This window comes from Rhea americana, unplaced genomic scaffold, assembly GCF_003343005.1.
Source record: "Rhea americana isolate MKP2758 unplaced genomic scaffold, rheAme1 scaffold_410, whole genome shotgun sequence".
Lineage (NCBI taxonomy): Eukaryota > Metazoa > Chordata > Aves > Rheiformes > Rheidae > Rhea > Rhea americana.
In genome coordinates, this window is record NW_028186547.1 from 318,745 (window position 1) to 330,197 (window position 11,453).

Consider the following 11,453-nt stretch of genomic DNA (forward strand, 5'->3'; position numbering starts at 1 on the left):
CGGCTCGGCTCGGCTCGGCTCACATATCGTGACGGCTCGGTCTGGCACGGCTCGGCTCGGCTCGGCTCAGCGGCCCGGCAGAGGCCCCGCTGGCGTAGCTGAGCAAGGCCCGGGCGCGGTGGGGCCCGGGCGCGGTGGGGCCCGGGCGGTGCCCACGGCCCCCGCAGCCCCTCGCCCGCACGGTCCCGGTCCCCGGCCCCACTCGCGGGGAGGCCCGGCCCCGTGCAGCACCCCGCTCCCCGCCCGCCCCGTGCAGCAGTGACACCAAGCTGCCCTGCGAGAGCTTTATTCCTCCCTGGCCCGTGGCCAGCAACCGCAGCYGGTGGCAGCCCAGGCGGCGGTGGCGAGGGCTAGCCCCTGTCTTCCTCGAACACGGCCATGGCCTGTCGCCCCTCCGGGACATAGCTGAGGACATCCACCTCTCCCCCGCCGCGGCTGCCCTTCTGGAAGTGGATCTCCAGAGCATCCTTCATGAGCTCTTCATCCAGCACATCCGGGATCCCCGAGAGAAGAACGGTCCTGGCGCAGCGGGACGGCCGGAGCTGGCAGGGGCAGAGGAGGGGAGCTGCACGAGGCCTTGCACCATGCGCACAAAGCATACTCCGAAGTTCCCTCTCTGAGGGCGTTTTCAGGACAGGGTTTGGCAGCTACTCCGCTTTCAGGGAGCGCAGGGCTGAGGCCACCAGTAACCTCCAGCTTGCTGCTGATGGGCCAGGAAGACCTTYGGGAGCCTCCAGCTCTTGCTGGGCACACTCTGAGCTGGCAGGGTGCTGTTTTGCTCCAGGGCTTTTGTCCTTACCTGCAGGCCAGTGATGTCTCCACGCATGTAGGGCGATATTTTGATCTCATATTTTGCTTTCTTGAGAGGGAACTGGATGCGTCCTCTAGCTATTAGCTGCTCCGCCACTGCAGGAGGATAGGAAAGCCCTGAACAGCCCCAGCTACTGCTGAGCACCAGCCTAAGTTAAGTTCCTGGCACAAACCCTGACACCGGCCCCAGCTTGCTCTCCTGTGCCTGTCCCCATCCCCCAAAATGCGCAGCCCCCAGAGCTGGCTGGGTCCCCCCAACTAGTGGTCCAGTGCGCCCCACGCACCTCCATGCTGCACGAAGCTCATCACCACCTGGCTGGCATTTTCCAGGAAGTCCAGGCTCTCCACCTCACCGCCCCCATTCTTCGACTTGCTGAAGAAGAGCTCCAGCTTGTCCAGCAGCATTTCCTCGGGGATGCCCAGGCTGGGCAGGCCGGACACCAGAACCTGCCGGGAGCTCCGGCTCAGGCTGATCTGCAAGGGGGGCACGGGCCAGTCAGCATGCTGGCTGGGGGTGCATGCCGGCTGGGGCGGTGTGGGGCCGTACCTCCAGGGAGGAGGGCAGCAGTAGCTCCACCGGCTCTGCCTGCACTCGCACTCGGCACCTGTCTGGCTCCTCCCCATGACTCAGCTCCACAACATGCTCCTTCAGCTCCATGATCCTCTGGGCCACTGCAACCCAGGGAAGCCCCACAGTGCCCAGATTAGTGAACAGCAGGACAGGACATGGGGCAGATAAAGCATTGGAGAGAGACGTGGCGATGTGATGGGCCTTGGTGCTCCCCTGGGGCCAGGTGAGCAGCGAGGCCAGCCCAGGAGGGGCACAGGGCAGGCCCCACAGACCTAGACACCTGCCACTGGCAGTGCCGCTCTCCGGCTCTTACCCTCTGGCTTCTCAAAGGTGATGAGGGCTGAGCCACCCGGCAGTGGGTAGCAGATCTTTGGCACGAGTGTCAGCGTGCTCACGTCCTCCTTGTCCATCACCTGGCCCTTGAAGACCATTTTCCTCTCAGGCAGGGAAGGCAGCAGCTAGGGCAGAATACACAGTGCCTGGAGGTGACCTGACCCTGCACAGGGCCTGTCCTTACCAAGGCATGGTTGAAACAAGCTCATAGCTCAAAAGCAGCAGTTGGAAGACCCTTAGCAGAGGCTCTCCTAGGATTTGACAGTGCCCATGGTCACAAAGCCAACTGGCACTTTGATCCCACCTGCTTGTAGAAGCTGGGCCAGTCATCCCCATGCCCAGCTGCGGTCAGCTATGGCCCTGCTAGCCACCATGCTCAGCCAAGCTGCCTCCCCCTTGAGAGCAAACACAAGTGGCCACGTGTGAGGAGTCAGGTGCCCTCCCACCCCAAAATTACTGTTGCTAGATCCTCTGCAAGGCCCCTCCTCTTCACTTCTTCTAGTCTCTTTTCCAGCATCTGCTTCTCCTGCCTCAGTCTGCTGTTCTCCTCCTTTGCTAAACAGATGCTCTCCTAGAAGGAAAGACATGATGAGCACTAAAGGAACCATCAGGAGGGAAGCAAGGGGGTTTGGCATTACTCCTGACTGAAGCAGACCACTGCTCTTTGACATGTCCCCCCCAACCTGTACATCCCTTACTGTTGCTCTGGACTGCTGCAGCCCTGCCACTGCTCCTTGGTCCTGACCACGGCCATTCCTCCTACCCACCACACTGTGGGCCCATTGCTCAGCACAAGCTTGTTGTGATGATCTGTGAGACCTCCACATGGTCCAGAACAGTTATCTCAGAGCAGTAGAGTGACTGATGCAGCCAGGCCATCCCCTATCACTTTTGCAAGCCCCAGACAACTCCTCTGACCACTGACCTGGCGGGATGCCAAGTGGACCCCGCTCAGAGATATTTGTTGCTCAAGATATTTATGAAGGCATTCTCCCTCCTTCCACAGCTCTCGTGTCCTCTGGTCTACAGTTTCCTTGGCTATTTGCAGCTCCACACAGTCTTGCTCCAGCACACTGCAAAGCTCCTGAGAAGTAACATCAGACAGWGAGGCGCCTGCAGACACTGCATGATCCTCCCCAGCTCCAGCCCGAGCCCACACTGCTCGGTTGGGAAGAAGGCAGGCTGCTCCCCCTGTGGCATCCCAGGCTCCAGGACAGGTAACCACGGACATACACCCCATCACCACCTCTAGCTCATACAGGAGCAGAGCAGATAGCTCATAGTCCAAGGGAAAACAAAAACCCCAGAAATCTGTCAGAGTCCAGATGCAGAGGCTTTGCAAGGAGGTAGGATAACATGTGAAAAACCACCACCAAGAAGATGAGAATACTCTACTTGCCACATTCACTGGGTCAGGACAGCTACCTCTACTATAGGAGGAGATGAGAGGGAGGTTTCAGAGCTGATGCTGAGGATAGCAAAGTGTTGGAGGAGGCTCAAGTGGCGTGGCAGCTCCAATCTTGGAAAGAGGAGGGCACAAAGGCTTTGCACCTAGGCCTGGGCTTACCTTGCAACGCTGAATCTCCTGCTGGATTTGCTCAGGGGTCATCTCCAGGAGGCTGTTCTCCTCTTCCACAGGTGTGGACAGCTGGACAAAGGAGTCCTGAGGGCCGAGAGGGGTTAGTGGCCCTGTCCTAACACCCGTTGCTCCCCAGGACAGTATGTCTGTGCGGCGCTGCAGCCTTCCCACTCACGGCCTCCAGGGGCTTGCCCTACCTGAAGGGCGTCCTCATCCTGCCCCACCGCCCCCAGCGGCTCGCAGCCTGCGCAGCGAGCTTCAGCTACCTCCTCCGGGTCCATTTCTGCAGCGCCTGGACCCGAGGAAGGAAAACGCTGGCGTCAGCCCGCGGCACCACTGGCACCCACAACGCCGGGGCGCGCCCGGCCACCCCCGTGCTGCTCCCCACGCCTTCCCGACCCACCCGCCGGCCTGGGRCGCGCCACTGCCCCCCGGCACTCACCCCCCGGCGCGGCCTCGCGGCTGTTTCGCTTTCGCTTCCGCCACGGCTCCACCCCCGGCCCCACCGCCCTGGTGCCGCCCGCCGCTGCCGGGACCCGCGAGCACCGCCCGGGCCAGGCGCGGTGCCGCTGCCGCTCCCCGCACTCCACATCCTGCAGCGCAGCACAGCTTTGGCCAAACCACCCCCTCGGGTCCGTCACGTCCCTTCCCCGCTGCCCCGAGCACACAGGCCTGGTCCCTGCTCCCACAAGGAGCAGCAGCAGCAGCCCAGCTGGGTACCTGGACCTGGCACAGCTGCCGCTTAGCRGACACAGAGCGTTCACAGAGGTAACAACAAGTTAACAGCCCCCACGCACTGCCCCCCTCTTTCCCAGAGAGACAGAAGCAGCAGGAATTAACATCTGTAATCAACTATTCAACTTCAGTCTCACACCTCCCTTCTCCCCCCAGGCTTAACCAAGGAGAGATTTTTTTAAATAGTTACAGGAGTAAAAATAGCAGTAAGAGTAAAATCACCATACTTCTGCCCCAGAAAGGGCAAACAGTTGTCTCTTACTCCTCTGCAAAGCAGTGAAAACCTTAGGACAGGCCCATGGAGACATGTTTCACTCCTATTTCAGGTCATATAATGTTCCATGAAATTCTTTTAAACCTGCCTGAATAACAATTGCTTTGCAGCTACTTGAAGGAAACAAAGTCTTTATCACCAGGAAAAATGCCTAGTGATGTTTTTTTATACAAGCAATAAAATAGTTTTTAGTATTTATTAATGCAGCCTTGATACAAGTTTAGAATCGTAGCTTCTGGAAGAACCACTTATTCTTGCCGGTCTTGTATCTGAAAAAGAGGAGTATGAGCATTAGAGGACTCTGTACCAACAGGCAAAAAGGAACAGCACAGAACACTAACTGATCTGTCCCTATCCTCCCAACACAGGCATAACTCAGTGATCCRATTACCTAGAAATAATTCACTTTGTCTCTTTATCCCATTTGCCAGTTAAACTACTGGTGAAAGGCCCAGTGGCAGGTAATAGCAGCTTCCAGATTTTCTCACTAAGCCTTCACATGAAGGACACTCAAACTACAGGAGTTGCCACACCAAGAAATAAGACAAACATAGTACAGTTTCATACGCATTTTATTAGGAGCACACTCATCAGAAGCTGTATTAAAAGCAGCCTACGTTTACGGGCAGAGATGTCCAGYGCATATGCATTTTAAAACATGCAGCTCCCTGCACAGAGCACTCCTGGGCTGGCAGCAGCAGAGCCCTGCTCTTTGCTGGGCTTGCTCATCTCCTTCCACTGAAGGAGTTTTGATACCGACTACTGAAAAGCAAAGATGCTACCCAAAARCACTTCTGGGCAAAGCGTCAGAGCTGTCTCATCATACTAAATCAAGTGACAGACACCCAATGAATTCAAGGCAGTAACACGCAAAGAGATCACCTAGCACCAGAACAGTAGTCTCATGAGACTGCCACACAGGCATAGACACCTACACAAGTGCACTGCTCTTACAGAGCATCCCAATCTCAGTGAAACGCACAGTCTTTCAGCCCACAGCATTTAGCTTCTTGAGCTGTCAGTTGTGTAAACAAGCACAGGACACAAAGAAGTCAGACACCCAACCAAAAACATACTCAGGGAAGCTGGGGCAGAAATGTCCACCTGGGACTCAACCAGAATCATGAGTTCTAAAGGAAAGAATGAGCATTGCTGGCACTGAAAAGACAAGCTGACAACTCACCTCTCCTCAAATTTCACTTTAGCTTCACGCCTTGCTTTGCGCTTTAGTGCAGGGTCCCTGAACACRTCCTTGTTAACAACTGTTTTGTCCAGAGGAATATCAACAGAATACCTGGAAAAGAGAAAGCAAGTTGCAAATAGTTGAGGCATCTGATGTAGGAACAAGAACACAATGAACATACTAAGCCTGTCACATGCATGTCCTAATACCAGATCAAGAAACTACAGCATTTCAAAATTTGTCATGTCAGGAAAGCACCAGACCACTAAAACATCCAGAAATATTTAGTTCAGTATAAAAAAAGGAAACAGCTGCATTCTTGACAATACAAGTAAGAGCCTTGTATTTTGTACTTAGAAGCCCATAACAGCAAAAACTGCAAAGGGAAAGAAAAAAGCAAGCTTACTGGCTCATGACAGCTGTGTTACAACTGTCAAGTTCTCACAACTGTTTCAACAGCTCATCCTCAAGGTTCCATGATCAAGTTAACAGAAAGTAAGCGTGCCTGCAGTTAAAGCTGGAAGTATTAACCACTTGAGAAGTTCATGAATGCTTCACTCCGGTTTTGCACTCTCTCAAGTCTACCACCAGTGAACAAGACCATGCTTTGCAGAATGTGTGCCCCRCATTCACTTATTAGATACTGGCACCAGCAGCTCAGGTGCTGGCCCTGCTGGCAGCTCTTCCAGGAGGGCCCTCACCTGGTGGGCATCAGGTGGTTGTAGTTGTACACCTTCACGAACGACTTGATCTTGGACCTCTTGGCGATCTTCTTCTTGCCCATGGCAGCGGTCACCTTGCGCGGGTAGCGGTCGATGCCGGCCACCAGCGCGTGGCTGTAGGGCCGGTCCGAGGTGCCGTCGTCGATGTTCTGCAACATAGCGCAATGGTCACAGGCCACCGCTGAGCCAGGGGCCGCCCCGGGCCGCCCAGTCCGCACTCACCTTCACGATGACGGCCTTGCGCCCCGAGTAGCGCCCGGCCAGCACCAGCACCACCTTCCCCGGCTTCATGAACTTCCCCATCTCTGCGGAGACAGYACGCCACAGTCAGGGCCSGGCCSGGCCCGGCCCGCCGCGCGCCCCTCGACCGCCACCGGTCCGCCGCTCCCCCCGATGGCGGCGGATGCGCCGCCGCCGCCGCCACTCACCGCAGCTCCGCCGCCGATGGCGCCCAGGCAGGAAAAGGAAGCGCCTTCCGCTTCGGCGACCTTTCACCTCGCTCCTGACGCCACTTCCGCTTCCGTGACGGAGCGACAGCGCGGCGCCGCGCCCGTCCCCGCCGCCCGCTGCCCGCGCCCCGCCGCCCCCATCGCCGGGACCGGGACCGGGACCGGGACCGAGCGGCGCAGCAGAACCCGGGTTTGGGACAACAGCCCTGCCCCGCAGCCCGGCTGCCGAGGCGGGCGGCGCTCTCCACGCGGGAAGCGAGCAGCTTTCTCCGCTTCATTTCGATTTCGCGGCAGCCATACAGTTCGCCCCGGCAGAAGGCGCTGCGGGTACGCGGCAGCACAAAGTCTGTCAGCACCACCAGGAATTGCACGTAAATTAAAATCCTGAAACCGATTATCAATATTACAAAGCCAAGTGAGCTAGCATACTTGCAGCACCAAAGGCTAACACAAATTAAAACATAGTAACTGAAAAGGATTTGTCCCACACATACATCGGCTAAAGCAACTAATACACCTGCTGTAAAACACCAGGCTACTGGTACCCTAATGTTCACACAAAAAAATCAGAAAGGAGCTCTGGGATTCTTGCACAAAGCAACCTGAACGTCAGTCCCATCGCCTGGCAGCCTGAAGAACATCACTATTTCTGCGGACTTCTGGAGCCACTAGTTTAGGAGGTGCACATTCGCAGGCACCTGTGGCTCAGCAGAATTTGCCCCCMGTTTTCTTGTACATTTATGTTGGGAAAAGCAAGTCACTTACCCCCAAGCAAACCATCAAGCCTAAGCAGCCAGCACGCTGTTGCCAGACATCCATCCATCAGATTGCCTTACTCTCCCTGTGAGAGGTGTCTCACAGTAGCATCATTTAAATCACAGATTTAAGAAATGATCATGCAAATACAGCACAGGARCTAGCTGCAGTGTATTCTGAGGGACCTTCTCCCTTGGACAGGCTTCTGGTACATTCCAGGCAGCCAGCCTAATACGTTAAACGTTTAGTGGCATCTGCTCATCAGTGAAGCAATTTTGCTATTCAGAGCTGCAGAAACAGGACAAGGTGAGGTGCTGTGCAGTCCCCAACCTCCAGCATTTTTGCATTAGCAGCCTTGTAAAACACAGATTTCCAGCATCAAGACACTGTAAGATTACCCAAAAAGCAAATTTCAAAGAGCCAAATCTTTTTTTTTTTTTAAGAAAAACAAACAAACAAAAAAAAAAACAGGCTTCTTGAGCTCAGCAGCTGTCTACTTAAGGAAAGTGGATGATCTACAATAATTAAAATAAAATCAAAAAGCATCTTTGATGTTTTTCAGCTGCCGGACAGCCAGGTCAACCGGGAGGCTGAACTTCAAGTTGCTTAGGCGACTGAGGATGTTGAGTGCACTCTCAAAGCCYGTGTTTGCCATGTAGCTCCACGGCTGATAGTGAGATTGTACCAGAGCTCCAGATTTGCAGATCAAATTTATCCAGGAGACTAACCGCTGCTCATTTAACGCCATGCACACTAGGGCCTTCAGTTCAGAATCTGCACTGCGCTTGAAGGGATCGTGCTCACTGAGGACCGTGTGAATGGCTGTCAGCAGGCTCTGTTTGGGGGTAACAGCAACTCCTCCCATCACAGGCAAGGCAAAGGACTGGGAGAGCTTACGAGCTGGGGATTCCACGAAGGCCTGTCCGTTCTTAGCATTGTAATACTTCACAAAGAGTTCCCAAGGGTGCATGGTCTGTGGTGATGATGTGAATGCAGGAATTAAGCATGCAATGGGTGCCAACACTAGGCTCATTCCTTGAGAGGAGGCATAGAGCCCGTGAGCCATCAGGTCTCGTAAAGCAATGGTCAGCTCTTTCCGCACAGCTAGAGTCAGCTCATCTCTCCCTCCTAAGGGAATATCCTGTATACTGGAATAACTAATAACATGATCTTCCCGCCGGTGTTTCATTGCTAGCTGCCTCACTCGGTCTACAGACAACTCCAGTTTCTTAATTAAGGGAGAATAGTCCTTGTTGGCTTGGTCCTTCTGCCAGAGAGTTTGAGGAATCTGACCAGTAGCACAACCGAACTGACTAACAGCAAATATCTGTAGCACAGCAAGCATACGACGCATGAGGTGCAGGCCTGTTTCTCGCATCTTTCTGGCATCTTCTGGATTCACTGATTAAGTTAGAAAAGAGGAAAAGAAAGCATTCATTAGGGAGTCAGCTTATCTCTGCTCTCTCATTCACACAAAAGGAGTATAAGCGTCTGTTCCTCCTCTACCAGAGATTCTGCTTCTCCGTAGGAGTTTCTGGTAGTAGAAATAATGCTGCCTTTTCCATTTAGCCATTTTAGGCATTTAGCCCAGCATTCCATCTCTGACTAGAGACAGAGGCCTAACACTATAAAAGGTAAAGTTATAGTAGCATTTCCTCTAGTACATTCTGCTAGTTCAATTTCATATGATAGGTAGACAAGTCTCAAATATAGAGAACACCGGATCTATCTAGCTCATGATGTCTACTCCCACAGCCAAGAGGAGCGTTACAATTTAGGCTAAAAGTGTGTGCAAGACAAGGCTGCTCCACCTGTCTGCATTTTGTGCTAATTATTGGACGTCCCTTCTACTCCAGATCTCAGCTGAGSACCAATCCTACCCGTGTGCCACACATATTCAGGTTCAGTGAGAACTCTAATGACCCCATGTAACAAGGGGAAAGGACGTGGACACAGACCTTCTGTCAGGGAGATTAGGAAAAAGCAGAAGCTGACAGCCAGGAGAAAAGCAAAGCAATCTAAAGTGACTAGGTGCCGGTTCATGCTAGCTGAACAGCAAATGAATGGCAGGAGGAACAGCACCAAGAGCTCAGAGCCAAGCAGGGCCCACCTCTATTTCCAGAAGATCTTGTATTTGATTTGTAGGAGCCACTGCCATCTTTTCTGCCTGAACATTCACAGTGTCCATCTTCCACCTTACCAGAGCTCCCAACTTCATCTAGAAGAAGAAGTCCACACTATTATTTCATACTGCTGTGAATTTAGGCTGCATATCCCAAGTATTAAGGTCAATATTCCCTTAAACCTCTCCACATGTTGTTGGTCAGTCTGAAGTTCTCTCACTATCATTTTAGAGATCTGTACTTCCCCATGACCCAGAAAAACCTTCCTACATCCTGACATCTGTGACCTCCCACCTCATAACTATGTTGGGGAATTACAAAACAATCTCATCTGCTTGTCTAATATAACTCAGCACTGACCCTGAATGAAGTTGATGAACATTTCAAGATCTCTTATTTGTGTCTTGAGTTGTTCCACCAGCTGCTCCTTCACCCTGGCTGGATTAACAATTTGTGCTATGGCAGCATCCACACGCTGTCGCAGCTCCTCTGGAGAGAGTGTTGCAATATCTTCATTCAAGTCCATGTCCAGCTTCTTTATTAATTCATCTATAATCATCTGCAAAACACTACAGTAAGCAGCACAATCTCATCGTGTGGTCCATGAGCTCCAAAATACTCCTTTATCCATTCATATTTTGGAAACAAGCCAACTTTTGTTGCACATAGAAATTTGTGACAGATGATGTGGGTCAGGTTTATGCATGCAGACTAACTATTGATACTGTATTACAGCTGTCAGTGAGAAATAAAGACTAAACCCTACAGTCWATAAGAGGCTCATGAATGCTAAGAAAGGACTCCAGCAGAAGGACGTAGGAGGCCTTACCCGCTGTCTTTCCATAACCACAGACTGTGGCAGAGAATCATAGCTGCCCTCTTGGTAAGCAAACGTTTCCAGGTCATCCAGCTGTGTCTTTAGCTGCAGGATCAGCTCTCTCTGCTTTTCCTTCTGGACCTCAATTCGCTCCTGCTTCTCTCGCTCACTCTGAAACAAAGTTTTTGGCAAATAAGAGTGAACATTTACCATCATAGCCAAGCCTTGAGAACAGAATCATAGTATAAGGACTGTTTGCTTCAGCTCATGCACTTGACTAGCAAACACTATTTGCTAATCCTGACAAAAAGATCAGCATATACATCAAGGCTCTAGAGGTACTAGTCACATCAYGTCATCTTACAAGGCAAGAGTGTCTTTAGACCTCCTGCACCCTATGTCCATCCCACAAGGCTGAAATCCAGAAAGCACTGGCCTAAGTATCAAAATGATGGTCATGTTTCAAGGAGTTCCTGAGACACTATCTCTCAGAGTGAAGCTGTAACGCAGAAAGGTTTAAACACATGCCCCCAACAGTTGGCCCAAGCAGTCAGAGACCTGTACACGTATACAGTAGGACATCACACAGACCTGCCTCCAAGCCCTGCTCCGGGAGCACGCTGCCTGCCCTACCGCCCAGCGACTCCAGCACCGCCGTGGGGAGAAGCAACTGCAGCRACTTCTCTGTGCTTCAGCTGCCAGCCTGCCCCACCACACAGCACAGCCACGAACAGTATCACCACTACAGCAACGGGAACGTCAAGCAGGTCGAAAGCACTTACCAACCCCTGGCGGCGGAAAGCATGGGAGGGAAAGGTACCGAATTACGCTGCTGAAAACGCAACYGCGCTTTCTTTCACTTAAGAGAGCGCTACCGCTCTGCAGGTACCCCAGAGAGGCCGTGAGGGGCACRGCGCCCTCAGGCCTGGCAGCCCGCGGGCCGCAGGCGCCGGTGGCTGCCGCACTCACCGGGGCGTCGCCGAGGCCGTGCGCCAGCGGCGCGGGGCAGCCGCGGAAAGCAAAGTCCTCGAGGTCGCGGAGCAGGCGCTGCTGCTCGGCGGGCCCGGCCCGCGCCACCTGCCGCAGCCGGAACTGCACCTG

General features: G+C 53.4%; 3 protein-coding genes across 7 annotated transcripts in view; all 3 read right to left on the reverse strand.

The window, feature by feature from the left end:
* IFI35 (interferon induced protein 35) overlaps positions 1–4,391 on the reverse strand; it is a 10,344-nt gene extending 5,953 nt beyond the window's left edge. Inside the window, exons 1-10 of one of the 5 annotated variants that reach the window (XM_085314760.1) lie at positions 4,219–4,391; positions 3,491–3,585; positions 3,282–3,377; positions 2,640–2,798; positions 2,172–2,285; positions 1,695–1,839; positions 1,358–1,482; positions 1,095–1,284; positions 800–906; positions 271–542 (exon numbers count right to left, since the gene is read on the reverse strand). In XM_085314760.1, the coding sequence (XP_085170886.1) occupies positions 351–542; positions 800–906; positions 1,095–1,284; positions 1,358–1,482; positions 1,695–1,839; positions 2,172–2,285; positions 2,640–2,798; positions 3,282–3,377; positions 3,491–3,574 (1,212 nt within the window). In that variant the 5' untranslated portion in view covers positions 3,575–3,585; positions 4,219–4,391 and the 3' untranslated portion in view covers positions 271–350. Of the gene's footprint in view, positions 1–270; positions 543–799; positions 907–1,094; positions 1,285–1,357; positions 1,483–1,694; positions 1,840–2,171; positions 2,286–2,639; positions 2,799–3,281; positions 3,378–3,490; positions 3,685–3,731; positions 3,766–4,218 lie in introns of those variants that run through there. The other 4 variants (XM_085314759.1, XM_085314761.1, XM_085314758.1 and 1 more) reach the window with 4 other exon arrangements.
* A 95-nt stretch (positions 4,392–4,486) lies between these two features.
* On the reverse strand, positions 4,487–6,742 carry RPL27 (ribosomal protein L27). The gene is made up of 5 exons (XM_085314763.1): positions 6,636–6,742; positions 6,430–6,512; positions 6,187–6,356; positions 5,486–5,596; positions 4,487–4,571 (listed from the first exon to the last, which is right to left on the reverse strand). Exons 2-5 carry the CDS (start codon positions 6,508–6,510, stop codon positions 4,523–4,525), a joined length of 411 nt encoding a protein of 136 aa, XP_085170889.1. The 5' UTR covers positions 6,511–6,512; positions 6,636–6,742; the 3' UTR covers positions 4,487–4,522.
* An 817-nt stretch (positions 6,743–7,559) lies between these two features.
* RUNDC1 (RUN domain containing 1) overlaps positions 7,560–11,453 on the reverse strand; it is a 5,074-nt gene continuing 1,180 nt past the window's right edge. Inside the window, exons 2-6 of the mRNA XM_085314781.1 lie at positions 11,322–11,450; positions 10,365–10,523; positions 9,896–10,094; positions 9,523–9,630; positions 7,560–8,813 (exon numbers count right to left, since the gene is read on the reverse strand). Coding sequence (XP_085170907.1) covers positions 7,948–8,813; positions 9,523–9,630; positions 9,896–10,094; positions 10,365–10,523; positions 11,322–11,450 — 1,461 coding nt within the window. The 3' untranslated portion in view covers positions 7,560–7,947. The remainder of the gene's footprint in view (positions 8,814–9,522; positions 9,631–9,895; positions 10,095–10,364; positions 10,524–11,321; positions 11,451–11,453) is intronic.